This window comes from Candoia aspera, chromosome 4 (genome assembly GCF_035149785.1).
Source record: "Candoia aspera isolate rCanAsp1 chromosome 4, rCanAsp1.hap2, whole genome shotgun sequence".
Taxonomy (NCBI): domain Eukaryota; kingdom Metazoa; phylum Chordata; class Lepidosauria; order Squamata; family Boidae; genus Candoia; species Candoia aspera.
Window position 1 is genome coordinate 52,316,044 of NC_086156.1, and position 15,689 is coordinate 52,331,732.

General features: G+C 46.4%; 1 protein-coding gene across 1 annotated transcript in view; it reads left to right on the plus strand.

Annotated features, from left to right (window-relative positions):
- Positions 1–15,689, plus strand: part of ULK4 (unc-51 like kinase 4) — a 214,459-nt gene that overhangs the window by 82,846 nt on the left and 115,924 nt on the right. Inside the window, exons 24-26 of the mRNA XM_063304147.1 lie at positions 2,145–2,201; positions 4,126–4,177; positions 4,274–4,368. Of these exons, the coding sequence (XP_063160217.1) occupies positions 2,145–2,201; positions 4,126–4,177; positions 4,274–4,368 (204 nt within the window). The remainder of the gene's footprint in view (positions 1–2,144; positions 2,202–4,125; positions 4,178–4,273; positions 4,369–15,689) is intronic.

Below are 15,689 nucleotides of genomic sequence, written 5' to 3' on the forward strand. Positions count from 1 at the left end.
GACATTAAGCCCTTAAGGCATATAATGAATTGGCAGGAGATAAGCCTTTTTGCCACCCTCCTTTGTGCCTAGTTGAAGTAAAATACTTGCTCCAAACTCAACAGTGTATGAAAAATGTCATGTGACTTAGGATGCTGATTGCAACAGTGCTTTGAAAGAGAAATGGAGATAAAATTTTGGGAAATAACCATTTGAAACCTTCAGACCTTTAAAATCTCTTGAAGATTTCCATAATATAATACAAGTTGAAGAAAATAGAGACAAGTTCCTATGTGCCTACCAGCACTTTCCCCTAATTGCCTATATCTTGGAAATGTCTCATATATGTAACGCTACTTACAGTGGGTATAAAGTCTACACACCCCTGTTAAAATGGCAGGTTTTGAGATGTAAAAAAATCATACCAAGATAAATCACTTCAGAAGTAGAAGTGAGGAGCTGGTGAAACAGCTATATTGTATGTAAGATCTTGAAGGCATTCTCCCGTGGTTTTAGTTATATTTATTTTTAATTGTTTATTTTTTAAATATAATTTTTACTGAAGAAATTTTTAACAAAATAAAAGCAATACAAATATTAGAAAATAAACAAAATAAAGAATAGTGAATAAGAAAGAAAATAGAAAAAGAAATGATCGTAAAGAAGCAGCTTCTGATCTTTTTGACAGCAGTTATAAATGCATTTATATTTTACCTTCTCTCTCTAAGGCTTCATCAAAATTTCCTTCTTCCATAAGCTATCCTTTCTAATTGTCAAACCCATAAATCACAAGTTCATTTTTTTCTTTTTTCAGCAAAAAGTCCATAAGGGGTTTCCAGTCACTGATAAATGCATTGTTGATTTTTCTCTAAGCAAACAAGTTAATTTTGCCATCTTACTAGTTCCGTCAGCTTTACCAACCATTCCTCCATTGTGGGTATATCAGAGTCTTTCCATTTTTGTGCATACAGTAGTCTTGCAGCAAGGATCATATATAAAAATAATCTTCTGTAGCTGTTTTCTCATTGTCTGTCCATTAATCTCAACAAGAAAAGTTCTGGTTTCAGTTGAACCTTAGTCTTTAAAATTCTTTGTATCAGTGTATATGTTTGAACCCAAAATTTTCTGGCTTTACAAGTCCACCAGGCATGATAAAATGACCCTTTGTGTTGCTCACATTTCCAACATAAATTTGAAGTACCCTTATACATTCTGGCTAATTTTTCTGGAGTCATATACAGTACCAATGGTACATCATTTTATAGAAATTCTCTTTTAAGTTATAACATAAAGTGAATTTCAGTCCTTTCAACCACATGTTTTCCCACTGTTCCAGTAATATGTTATGTCCAAATTCTTAGCCCATTTTGTCATACACTCTTTCACTTGTTCATCCTCCATTTCAATTTCAGCAAGAGTTTATACATTTTGGCAATTACATGTTCATCATTTGTACATAATTCAACTTCAAATTCTTGTTGCTCAGTTCCAAATGTCCTGTTATATATCTTAAATCTTTCCCTTAGCTGTGCATACAAAAACCATTGAAAACTGAATCCCTCAGCAGCCAATTGTTCTCTTGATTTCATGTCATATTCTCCATGTTCTTGTTCTAACAACTCTCGATAGGTTAACCATTTCTCTTTACCTGCTGTTTCTTTCCTATAAAATGCTTCTTTTGCTGAGACCCATAAAGGCATTTTCAGGCACAGACTGGGTTTATATCTGTTCCATATTCTCAATATTCCATATTCTAAAAATCATTTCTGACATAGTGATTTTTAAAATCTGCATTAACCTTATTGTTCTATAGAAAACATTAACTTTATTGTACCATAGAAAACCATGCCATCCAAACCTCAGATCTTGCCTTTCTAATTCTAAAATGCTTTTATTTCTCAGCAGCACATTTCTCAATGTTTTAATTGTTTAATGGTTTTTAAGATTTATTTTTAATTGTACTATTTTTATTGTGTGCTGCCCAGAATCACATTCATGAGATGGCTGGCTATATAAATTTGATAAATAAACTGAAAAAAGTCCAAACTGGTTTTTTTTCTGTTTGTTAGACTGTTTATCAGTAATTAAATACTATTTAAATTATACTGTATAAACATGTTTATTATTCAAATACTTACTATTTTTTCTAATTCATATTCATATAGGTATTTCGCCCTCACATTGTAACTGAAGAGTTTCTTTGCAGCTGTGGAACTTTACTGGTAAGTAACAGTTTTCACTCACATTGTTGAAAATATGGAGCATATAATTAGAATGAAAACAAACTTTATTAACGGTACTTATTCTTACATGTAAGATGCATATGTCTCAATTTCATGTACTGATTTTTTTTCTCTATTGTTAGTCAAGTGAAAAAAGAATGACTATTTCCACAGAAATTTTGCAAAATTATTTAAAAAACAATGTCATTGTGTGAAATTTGATTCCTAGAACCATGTTCTGAGTTATCTATATGATGGCTGCTAGCATGAGATAGACTGAACCTCAACAAGGAGGGGTAAGGATGTGTTTGGCCAAAGCAAAGTGAGCTTGATTAGGAAGTCTATAAACCAAATCAGCAGAGGAAATGAAAATCCAGAAGTAAGGACCTCAAATAAAAATTTGTTCACTGTATAAAATAGGAGTGTTTTCCTTATCTATCTATCTATCTATCTATCTATCTATCTATCTATCTATCTATCAAATTTGTCACTACCCATCTCCTCTGACCGGAGGGACTCTGGGCGGTTTACAATATAGAATAAATATACACTAAAAATTCGAATAAATATACAATAAAATTCTAATAAAATCCCATTAAAACTAAACAATTTCTAACTACCCCAGCTCATAAAATCCATATGCATACAGTATCGAGGATATCTGGCTTGGTACTGGTTTTGTGAACAAATTCTTAGAATATTAGTTGATTGCAAACTGAATATGAACTAGCAGTGCAGCTGTAAGGAAGACACATGCTGCATCAAGAGAAGTATAATTTCCAAATCACAGGAATTTTGTAGTAGACCCATCTTGGTCTATGGTAGCCCAAAATCAGGGTCTGGTAATACCTTGTCAGATTAGCAAATTTTATTAAATGGCATAAAGCTTTTCTGAGCTACAGTTCAGTTTGTTGGTGAAATGGAGTGTCTAGACTGATAATTGGGTTGAGGGGAGGCGGGAGGGGAAGACAGAAGAGAGGTGGGTTTATGCAGATGTGTTGTATTTGTGTCATCAAACAGAATGGATTTTTAACACATTACAATTGTTAATTGATAAGATATTTGTAATTTGTCTCACCTTTAATCTGCATTTTTATATTTTGGACACTATCTCAAGGTGCTTCAGGCTTTTCTATTACAAATGTAAAGTGGTATATAAATAAATAATGTGCCAAATTCATCATTGTTTATAATCAACAAGCCAGTTTTTTTTCTGACACTCCCCCAATTCAAAATGTTATTTCATTTATATTTCCTGATAAAAATTAAGAAATATGTATAGTTAAATTTTGCTGAGATTTATTGCTTCTCTAGGATAGAAACAGCACAAGAGCAGTGGGAATAATAGTGAAGTATTTATTTATCCGACAGCATTAATATTTCATTTTTGCCTGTCCTCAGATGGATGATTTATTTAGATTATTCTTAAATGTTGAAGAATATAATTTGCAGTTCTTACTTCCATGGATGTGCATCCACAGAGTGGCATAAATAACAAAGACATATTTTCTAGGCACCCCATGGTCTTTTTAATGAACTAATTTCTACATAGCTGTATCTTAAATCTCAAAATCCCTTTAGAAAATTTATCTTCACCCACTGATAAAATATACCTTTCAAATTTTGGCTTTTATCTAGAAATTATCTTTCTTTATGTTCATTATGCTAATTCAGCACCCAATAACACTGACCATGCTATAATGTCAAAACTTTAAAATTATGTGACAAAAGTAATGTATCTGAAATATTGAGGCTTCAATAGTATGTTCTCTTACTTTGCAGAAAGTCCTGTTGTCTCATTTATTTTCATGTACTATCTCTGTTATGAGGAGATTCTGTATTATATTTATTAAGCAATAGTGCAAATCATCAAAATGAGAAAGAATACACTAATATATATTGATTTTTACATTTCCCTCTTCAGAATTTTATCAAATTAATAGATACAGGAGAAACTAACTTGGATGGAGCAATAGGTAAGTATTTTCAAGATACTACCATCTATTATAAAAAACACATTTTTTCTTTTGATATCTGAAATATATGCTACCTTTTTGCCCTCACCGAAACAGGTCAAACAGCTTCAGAAGAACTGGTTAAGACTGTTTTATTAACATTTGAAGCAATAATTCAACATCCAGTATTGCTGATGCTTTACTATTCAACAGTAAGTTATGGAACCACCTAAAACAGATGCATGCTTACTGACTGCACTTTTACTAAAATAGTATTTCAAGTTTTTAATCAGGTATTAGGATCATGGCTTTAAACGTTAACTTTTTAAAATGAATTTTTGTAAAGAAAAGTTTTAAAAAATGTTTTTGACTTACTGTTTTTTTTTCGATTTTATGCAAAACTGATAGCAAATAACTTTCAATATTCTGCATTTGATTGTGACTTATAAGGTCAATTTTTGATAATAGACACTATAGTTTCACATGATACAAACTTTATTATTATTTTGTTGATTGGGAGCACCAGCAAGGGGACTTTTATACAACTGTTTTGAGTAAAGATCAAACCACCAGGACAAATAGGACTATGATGACATTTCATATAACATATGGTGGTGATGGTTGGGGGAAACAGATTGGTTTTCTTTTTAGATTACTAAATTGCTATCAATCATATCAATTTGTGCATATGTAGCTCCCAGAACTCCTTTCTGCACAAAAAGAGAGATCTTGAAGAGAAAATCTTAAACAGTCCTAAACTAGGAGATTATCTGAGAATTCATGTGATACTGTTTTACTGGCCACATTTTAAGAAAGCCTAAAAATGTTTTAAACAGCTCTCTTAACCATTATGTTTTAAGCATTTAATAAATATTAGGTGCTGAACAAAACTTAATAAGTATAATATATGCTTTACCTTACATTAACTACATTAAAGATTACTAAATTGTGAACTTGGAAATTTCAGAAATACACTTCTTTGTTTATCTACTAGGATTTCCAATTTTGGCTCCTAGGAAGATACTTACTAGTGAATAGATCTATCATTCATATTCCGACTCCATTCTTGCAACATATTGATGTTAAATAGCATTTTCATTTTTTTTGTTGTTTATTCGTTTAGTCACTTCCGACTCTTCGTGACTTCATGGACCAGCCCACTCCAGAGCTTCCTGTCGGTCGTCAACACCCCCAGCTCCCCCAGGGACGAGTCCGTCACCTCTAGAATGTCATCCATCCATCTTGCCCTTGGTCGGCCCCTCTTCCTTTTGCCTTCCACTCTCCCTAGCATCAACATCTTCTCCAGGCTGTCCTGTCTTCTCATTATGTGGCCAAAGTATTTCAGTTTTGCCTTTAATATCGTTCCCTCAAGTGAGCAGTCTGGCTTGATTTCCTGGAGGATGGACTGGTTTGATCTTCTTGCAGTCCAAGGCACTCTCAGAATTTTCCTCCAACACCACAGTTCCAAAGCATCGATCTTCCTTCTCTCAGCCTTCCTTATGGTCCAGCTCTCGCAGCCATATGTTAGTACGGGGAACACCATTGCTTTAACTATGCGGGCCTTTGTTGTCAGTGTGATGTCTCTGCTCTTAACTATTTTATCGAGATTTGTCATTGCTCTTCTCCCAAGGATTAAGCGTCTTCTGCTTTCCTGACTGCAGTCAGCATCTGCAGTAATCTTTGCACCTAGGAATACAAAGTTTTTCACTGCTTCTACATTTTCTCCCTCTATTTGCCAGTTATCAATCAAGCTGGTTGCCATAATCTTGGTTTTTTTGAGATTTAGCTGCAAGCCAGCTTTTGCACTTTCTTCTTTCACCTTCATCATAAGGCTCCTCAGTTCCTCTTCACTTTCAGCCATCAAAGTGGTATCATCTGCATATCTGAGATTGTTAATGTTTCTTCCAGAGATTTTAACTCCAGCCTTGGATTCCTCAAGCCCAGCATGTCGCATGATGTGTTCTGCATACAAGTTGAATAGGTAGGGTGAGAGTATACCGCCCTGCCGTACTCCTTTCCCAATCTTAAACCAGTCCGTTGTTCCGTGGTCTGTTCTTACTGTCGCTACCTGGTCGTTATACAGATTCTTCAGGAGGCAGACAAGATGACTTGGTATCCCCATACCACTAAGAACTTGCCACAATTTGTTATGGCCCACACAGTCAAAGGCTTTAGAATAGTCAATAAAACAGAAATAGATGTTTTTCTGAAACTCCCTGGCTTTTTCCATTATCCAGCGGATATTGGCAATTTGGTCTCTAGTTCCTCTGCCTTTTCTAAACCCAGCTTGTACATCTGGCAATTCTCACTCCATGAACTGCTGAAGTCTACCATGCAGGATCTTGAGCATTACCTTACTGGCATGTGAAATGAGTGCCACTGTTCGATAGTTTGAACATTCTTTCGTGTTTCCCTTTTTTGGTATGGGGATATAAGTTGATTTTTTCCAATCTGATGGCCATTCTTGTGTTTTCCAAATTTGCTGGCATATAGCATGCATTACCTTGACAGCATCATCTTGCAAGATTTTGAACAGTTCAGCTGGGATGCCGTCGTCTCCTGCTGCCTTGTTATTAGCAATGCTTCTTAAGGCCCGCTCAACCTCACTCTTCAGGATGTCTGGCTCTAGCTCACTGACCACACTGTCAAAGCTATCCCCGATATTGTTATCCTTCCTATACAGGTCTTCTGTATATTCTTGCCACCTTTTCTTGATCTCTTATTCTTCTGTTAGGTCCTTGCCATCTTTGTTTTTGATCATACCCATTTTGGCCTGGAATTTACCTCCAATGTTTCTAATTTTCTGGAAGAGGTCTCTTGTCCTTCCTATTCTATTGTCTTCTTCCACTTCCGCGCATTGCTTGTTTAAAAATAATTCCTTATCTCTTCTGGCTAACCTCTGGAATTTTGCATTTAATTGGGCATATCTCCCCCTATCACTGTTGCCTTTTGCTTTCCTTCTTTCTTGGGCTACTTCTAGTGTCTCAGCAGACAGCCATTTTGCCTTCTTGGTTTTCTCTTTCTTTGGGATGTATTTTGTTGCCGCCTCCTGAACAATGCTGCGAACTTCTGTCCAGAGTTCTTCCAGGACCCTATCTACTAAGTCCAGTCCCTTAAATCGATTCTTCACCTCCACTGCATATTCCTTAGGAATATTAGTGAGCTCATATCTAGCTGATCTGTGGGTCTTCCCTAATCTCTTTAGTCTGATCCTAAATTGTGCAAGAAGAAGTTCGTGATCAGAACTACAGTCAGCTCCAGGCCTTGTTTTTACCGACTGTACAGATGTCCGCCACCTTTGGCTGCAAAGGATGTAATCAATCTGATCTTGGTGTTGTCCATCTGGTGAAGTCCATGTATAAAGCCATCTCTTAGGTTGTTGGAAGAGAGTGTTTGTTCATTTTATTTAGATCAATTTATACAGTTGCCCATCTCATGAATGAAATTCTGGCTAACAATGATTTTTAAAAATTCAATATAAATACAATATATATAAAATACATTTCCCAACCAACTGAAACACGAAGTGGCTCCCAAAAACACCATACACCAACAGTGTGGGCTTAATTACTCTTCTGGTCCCTTGCCTGGGAAAACAGTAATGTCTTAAAGGATTTCTGAAAGATGAGCAGAGTTGGGGTTAGCCAAACCTTGGATAGTATGGTGTTCCAGAGGGCAGGCACAGCTATGGAAAAGACACACTTCCTGGGTCCTATTAGATGACAATCCCTGATTGACAGAACCCAAAACATGCCGCTCCCAGCCAACATAATGATACAGGTAGAAGCACTGGGAGTAAAGCAGTCCATCAAATACCCAGGCCCCATTCCACATAGGAGTTTATAAGTAATAACCAGCACCTTGAATTGTACCCAGGAGCAAACTGGGAGCTGGTGCAGCTCATGGAACAAATGTGTAGCTTGGGCATGAGACACATCTGTAATTGCCCACACTGCTACATTCTGGACTAAGTGAAGCTTCCAAATGTTCTTCAAGAGCAGTTCCATTATGTCATGAGTGCCGTTGAGCTGAAGACATCAGCGCAATGGCACACATGACAATAGAAAGGAAACAGGGGAAGGGGCTCAAGATAAGTAGCCATCAACTCACCAAGACTGAAGGACACGAAACAATGGCTAAACGGATCGCGAGGCACACCCAAGCTGTTAGCGCTAACGCAACGGAGATCGCCCAGCTGACAGCAATCACCGGAGGAATAGAGAAACCGATGATGGGCGATCCCGGAACGCCAGCGGGGCCTCGCAACCCCTCACCTACCGGCAGGACAACGTGGTGGACAAAGGGGGGTGACGTAACCGCGAGTGAGGGGGCGCTGACTGGCGCGGGGTATTTAAACCCCGCACCGGCGCGCTCCTGTCACTCTCAGCTTTTTTCCTATACTGTACCTACACTGTGAATAAATCAGAGCCTGTTCCACAGAACCAGTGTCTGAGAATTATTCAGAGGTAGGCAGCGCATGACATAAAGCTGAGAGTCATAAACTCAGCCTCGCCGAGCCCCACCGGACGACAACGAGCCGCGGGAGGAGTAGACGGCGAGAAGACCAGGAAGATGAGGCCGGCGCGACGCGGACAAGGAGGGCGAGCCGCACGGCAAGAAGCAGAGGAGGACCGACCGAGGCCAGAGGCACCGCGGACTCCCGGAGCCATGGACGCCCACCCGACCCAACCCGAGCCTCAGCTCCAACCCCAAGGGGAGATGGCGACGGAGGCAACCCGACCACGGGAGGGAGCAACATACCTTCCAAAACCAGCGGAGAACCCCGCGCCCCACATCGCACCCCAGCAACGGGCGTGGAGCGACAGCCCAACGGCGGTAAGCACGGAGGAGGACGATGGAGACACCCAGCAGACGGCGGAGGAAGCGGACCAACGGCCGAGAGAGACTGAACCCCACCGGCAACCCACCCCCGCCGACACACCGACAGAACCGGCCCCAGCGGCAGCACGGATCGTGGACGAGGAAGCACGAGCTGGTCTCGCGGCCATGCAGACCCAACTGGAGGAACTCCGGACCATGCTTCAGTCGCTCATGCCCCCCGCGCCGCCCAACGACGTCCCCGCACAGGTCCGCACCCCGAGCGAAGCGCCGAACCCCCACGGGCCAAATGAAGATCAACAGACGGCCCAGGCGGACGACACCACAGGCCGGGAAGCGAGAGGAAGGGCCGCACAAAACGCCCGGGCCCCAAAAGACTTCCCCATCTTCTTTGATGGGAACCCCGCGAAACTGTCGTTCTTTATCACGAACGCCAGGGAGTTCATGGGGAGGCACGGACACTCCTACGACTCCGAAGCGGACAAAATCGCTGCCGTGGCGATCAAATTACAAGACCGGGCGGCGGACTGGTACGTCCAACTGTACGAGTCCAGCTCCCCCGCCCTCGCCAACTTCCCCGCCTTCATCAAGGAGATGAGAAGCTACTTTGAAGACCCACTAGCCAAAGTGAGGGCGAAGAGCACACTCCAAAGACTTAAACAGGGCACACGCACTGTCCCAGACTACACCCTCGAGTTCAAAGCCCTCGCGGGGAAGGTCAGCGACTGGTCCGAGACCACCCTGCTGGAAATGTTCAAAAGGGGGCTCAACCGCGACGTACTGCAATGGGCCCTCTACCGCGACGACCCAGAAACTCTACACGGGTGGATCCACCTCGCGGGGAAAGCTGAACACGCGCACCGCACCTTCCTCATGACAACTATGGAAGACGCGAACTACAGCTGCAAAAAGGTACCCGCACCACACGTGGGGACGGCCGGCCCCACATACCCAAAGAAGAAATTCAATCGGGAGCCCTGCGGGAGGTGTGGAAAATTTGGGCACAAGACGGCGGATTGCTTCGCCAACCGACTGCCGACCAGTGCGCCTAAACCCACCCCGAAAGCTAGCCCCAAACCACCTAACCTGGTGCCGCCCCCTCACCGCCGAATGACCGTAGCCACAGCGACACCAGAGGAAGGCTGGGACGCCTACTGGGGGGAAGAGGACAACGTAGACCCAGACCAGCCGGCGGGAAAAGCTCCCCGCCTGCCCTGAAACGCGTTGCGAGGCAGGCGGTGGGACAGCAGCGCGGACCACCCCGACGGAACGGCGAAAGCTCCGTGATAATGGCGGCAATTAAACTCTCTGCCGGCAACGGAGCCACCACGGCCGCGGCACTAGTGGACTCGGGGTGCTCAAAAAACCTCATCTACCCCGACTTAGTCGCCAAACTCGACCTCCGCTGCTTCCCCCTCCCCACGCCGCTGGCATTCCACCAGCTGGACGGCTCTACAGCGGGAGGGAAACCAGCTACGATGCAAACCAAGCCGGTCACCCTGCAAATGGGCACTCACACCGAACGCACATCGTTCGTTGTCACCCACATCGGACGGCCCATTGCAGTCCTGGGAATGCCATGGCTCGCGACAAACAACCCGCGCATCAACTGGGAGACCCGCACCTTCACATTTGGCAACGGCAAGTATCGGGCACCAGTTCCAGCGGGCAGAACCAACCCCACTGTGGGACGAGCAGAGGCGACTACACAGGACAACGCCGCTACCACAGCAGACCTACCGGAACAATACGCCGACTTCTCCGAGGTCTTCGGAGAGGCGGAAGCTGACCAACTACCCCCCCACCGCAAGACGGATTGCCGGATCGACCTGCTGCCCGACGTCCCCTTACCTAGACTGAAGATCTACTCGATGACCCCGAAGGAGATGGCAACCCTCCGGGAGTTCATCGATAAAAACCTAGAGAGGGGATTCATAGAGCCAGCATGCTCACCGGTCGGAGCCCCCGTCTTATTCCGGGAGAAGAAAGATGGCACCCTACGGCTCTGCACCGACTACCGGGGCCTAAACGCGGCTTCCCTGTCCAACAAATACCCCTTACCCCTGGTGAAAGACATGCTCGCCCACCTGTCCACAGGCAAAGTCTTTTCCAAATTGGACCTTCGCGAGGCGTACTACCGCATCCGAATCAGGGAGGGGGACGAATGGAAGACTGCGTTCAACTGCCCCCTAGGCGCCTTCCAGTACAAAGTGCTGCCGTTCGGACTCGCGGGGGCCCCCGGGGTGTTTATGCAGCTCATCAATGAGGTACTGCATGAACACCTGTTCAAAGGGGTCCTTGTCTACATAGACGACGTCCTTATCTACACTAAAACGCACAAACAACATGTGACCCTAGTCAGGCAAGTCCTCGACAAGCTCAGAAGGGCGCAGCTCTATGCCAAACCTACAAAGTGCGAATTTCATAAAGCGCGCCTAGACTACCTGGGGTACCGAATCTCCGGAGACGGCATAGAAATGGACCCCGCAAAAGTCGAGGCGGTGCTGAACTGGGAACGCCCCCGCAACAGACGCCAACTCCAGAGCTTCCTCGGCTTCGCGAATTTTTACAGGTCATTCGCCCGGGGGTTTGCAGAGATAGCCCTCCCCCTAACGGACCTCCTCAAAACCAAAGGGGTGGGGGACACCCAACGCGCCAAGAACCCGGGCACAGTATTGAATTGGACTCCCGCGTGCCAGACCGCATTCAACAAGCTGAAAGCGCTGTTCACCACGGAGCCAATCCTCGCGCACCCGGACCCAGAACGGCCGTTCGTGGTCCAAGCCGACGCCTCAGACTTCTCCCTGGGGGCCATCCTACTCCAAAAGGACCCCACGGGACTCCTGAAACCATGCGCCTACCTTTCGAGGAAATTTTCCGAGACAGAAAGGCGATGGCACGTCTGGGAGAAAGAAGCCTTCGCGGTAAAATCGGCGCTAGAAACATGGCGACACCTACTCGAGGGAGCCACCCAACCATTCGAGGTCTGGACCGACCACCGGAACCTCGAGGCCCTCCGAACGCCCAGACGCCTTAGCCCAAAACAGGTCCGATGGGCCCAATTCTTCAGCCGCTTTAATTTCCAGCTGAAGTTCATGCCGGGCAAAAAGAACTTCCTGGCCGACGCCCTCTCCCGCCTGCCCCAGGACGAAGAACCCGCCCCAGACACCATTGGGACGGTCCTATCCGCCTCGCAACTGGGGATGGCCGTGACCACCCGAAGCGGCGCTCGGAGGCAGCTCGACTCTACGGCGCAGCCGACGGCGGGACAACCTGCGACCAGACGAAGCCCACCGCAACTACCAGGGGGAATACGCACAGACCTCGCCGCCGCCCTCAAAACCGACCCCTGGTTCCTGGCAAACCCCGACAAGGTAACGATGGCACAGGACCTGGCATGGGGGGAAGGCAGAATCTATGTCCCGGACTCGCAACACCAAGCGATCTTGCATAGGTCACACGACGCCAAGCAAGCGGGACACTTTGGGTTCCTCAAGACCCTACACCTAACAAGGCGTCAATTCTGGTGGCCCGCGCTCAGACGAGACGTGAAAGCATACATAGCGTCCTGCCCAACATGTGCTAGGGCCAAACGGGCACCAGGCAAACCCGCGGGGCTATTACAACAGGTGGCAGAACCCTCCCGCCCATGGGAGGAAATCTCTATGGATTTTATAGTGGACCTCCCACCCAGCCAGAAGAAAACGGCCATTTGGGTTGTGAAGGATTACTTCTCGAAACAGGCCCACTTCATCCCCTGCACGTCGGTCCCGTCCGCACAACAACTAGCCAAACTCTTCCTCATCCACGTGTACAGGTTACACGGATGTCCCGCACGTGTGGTGACTGACAGGGGCACACAGTTCACCTCTAAATTCTGGCGGGCCTTCCTAAAGCTGACGGGGACCCAACAGGCCCTATCCACTGCCTGGCACCCCCAGACGGACGGAGCCACAGAGGTCCTTAATGCCACCCTAGAGCAATTCATACGCTCATACACCAACTATCATCAAGACGACTGGGCCGAACTGCTCCCGTTTGCCGAAGTCGCATACAACAACGCCGTCCACACGAGCACGGGGAAAACTCCGTTTGAGGTAGTCTCGGGGCGCGACTTCATCCCCATACCGGAGCTACCACAACCCCCGGAACCCCAGGTGGACGCTAGCGACTGGGGACGGAAGATTGCGGAATCGTGGCCAATAATCACGGCAGCGCTGAAGGATGCACAGGCGGCCTACAAAGAGCAGGCCGACAAGCACCGGCGCCAACAACCGACGTTCCAGGCGGGGGATATGGTCTACCTATCCACCAAATTTCTAAAGTCACCCCAACCCTCGAAAAAACTGGGGCCTAAGTACATCGGGCCGTTCCGAGTCACGCAAATAGTGAACCCGGTGGCAATACGCTTGGACCTACCACACAACCTCCGGAGACTCCACCCGGTGTTCCACACCAGCCTCCTGAAACCGGCAACCACCTCACGATGGCACCCAAGCACGCCACAGCCCTCACCGGTGATGATCGACGGGCAACATCACTTTGACGTAAGGGACATACTCGACTCTCGCAGGCAACGGGGAACTTTACACTATTTGGTCAGGTGGAAACACTTCCCCCACCCAGAATGGGTGGCGGCGCACAACGTTAACGCGCCTGATCTGACCCGGGCTTTTCACCGGGCATACCCCGACAAGCCAAAACCAAGGCTAGCAAGCCGTCACCTGCAAAACCCCTCCCCCGCGGGCCCCCCCCGCCTACCGTGCCCCAAGGGAAAGGGCCCCCCCAAGCCCGCGACTTGGGTGGACCTCCCCCCCCGGGACTCACTCCCCCCGCCCCGGGCCCACGAGGCAGTAACAAGCGTTCGCCAGCACCCCCGCCCCGGACCCACGGGGGAGTGGCAAGCAAGTCAACAGGGCATCCTGGGGGCAACGCCCAGGAGCACACAGAACAAAGGCAACGCACTTGGAATAAAAAAGAAGGGCCCTACCTGGAGCCGATAAGCACCCGACCAGCCACGCCTCTCTCCTCGCCGAACTGAGCCAAACTAACAGGGTGTGGCCGGAGCATGCGCACGCCAGGGTGTGACCTGGGCATGCGCACTAAGGACACACCCTAGGAAGGCACGTGGCAGAGGGCGGAACAAAGGGAGGGGCGAAAAACACTCCGGCAGGAATTTTAAAAAAAAGTTACTTTGACAGCTCCCCTGGGAAAAAAAAAACAAACAAAAAAAAACCAGAAAACCGGGGGGGGCACTATTCGGACAGGGGGCAGTATGTCATGAGTGCCGTTGAGCTGAAGACATCAGCGCAATGGCACACGTGACAATAGCAAGGAAACAGGGGAAGGGGCTCAAGATAAGTAGCCATCAACTCACAAAGACTGAAGGACAAGAAACAATGGCTAAACGGATCGCGAGGCACACCCAAGCTGTTAGCGCTAACGCAACGGAGATCGCCCAGCTGACAGCAATCACCGGAGGAATAGAGAAACCGATGATGGGCAATCCCGGAACGCCAGCGGGGCCTCGCAACCCCTCACCTACCGGCAGGACAACGTGGTGGACAAAGGGGGGTGACGTAACCGCGAGTGAGGGGGCGCTGACCGGCGCGGGGTGTTTAAACCCCGCACCGGCGCGCTCCTGTCACTCTCAGCTTTTTTCCTATACTGTACCTACACTGTGAATAAATCAGAGCCTGTTCCACAGAACCAGTGTCTGAGAATTATTCAGAGGTAGGCAGCGCATGACACATATAGTGTACATTCAATAATCTACTTGGGAGGTGACCAATGCATGAGTGACCATGCAGAGTGCCTCCTTATCCAGAAAAGCTGGGCAAAGTCTACCCTGGCCACCTACTTTTCAAACAGGACCTCCAATTGAAGCAAATTTGAGCAACTATCTGCAAGATGTGCAGCATTCTCCCTATGGCCCTGTAAGTAAATCTCCAGCCCAACTTCAGAATAGACCAGGTTACCCAAAATGAGACTGTCGGGTGCCTATTAGTGGTGCAATAAGGGTGGAAAAGGAAGGATGCAAGGGAGGCCTTAGTAGTGGCTCTTGATCATATTCAGTTGGATTCACTTCATGTTGTCCTCCAGCTGTACTCTAGATATCTTCTCTGCTTCATCTCCCTAAGCTTCTCCATAAAGCAAGAGGAGACCTACAGGAGAGGAGAGGCCGCATAGGGACAATCCAATCCGAAGTCCCGGTCGCCCTCTCATTCCAAACGATGTGTAAAGCTTTGGCTGATTCTGAGCCAAATCTTTGGGAAGAACCCTGAGTTCCCTCTGGAATCTATTGGGTCCATCTGGTGCCTGGAGCAGAAAGATAAAATTCAGCACAGAGCAACCCCAGTACACTCTAAAGTAATCAGAAAGTGATCTGACCATGACAAGGGACTGATGGAAATCTTCCCCAATTCCAGTCATGTTGCCATTGCCCTGACAGGAAGACCAGATCCAAAGTTTGACCACCAGTATGTGTTGGGCCCTCAACTTCTTGGGTCAGATCCATGGCTGCCATGGTGGCCATGAATTCCCAAGCTGCTTCTGATTCTACCTACCTCGAAGACCATAAGCCTGGGAAACTCCACCATCAACCCAGCCACAGAATCCAAGAGCTCAGGCAGGGCAGTTGTTATGCAGCAGGGAGGTTAGTACAAAAGCAACAATTCCATCTGATCCCTAAAGC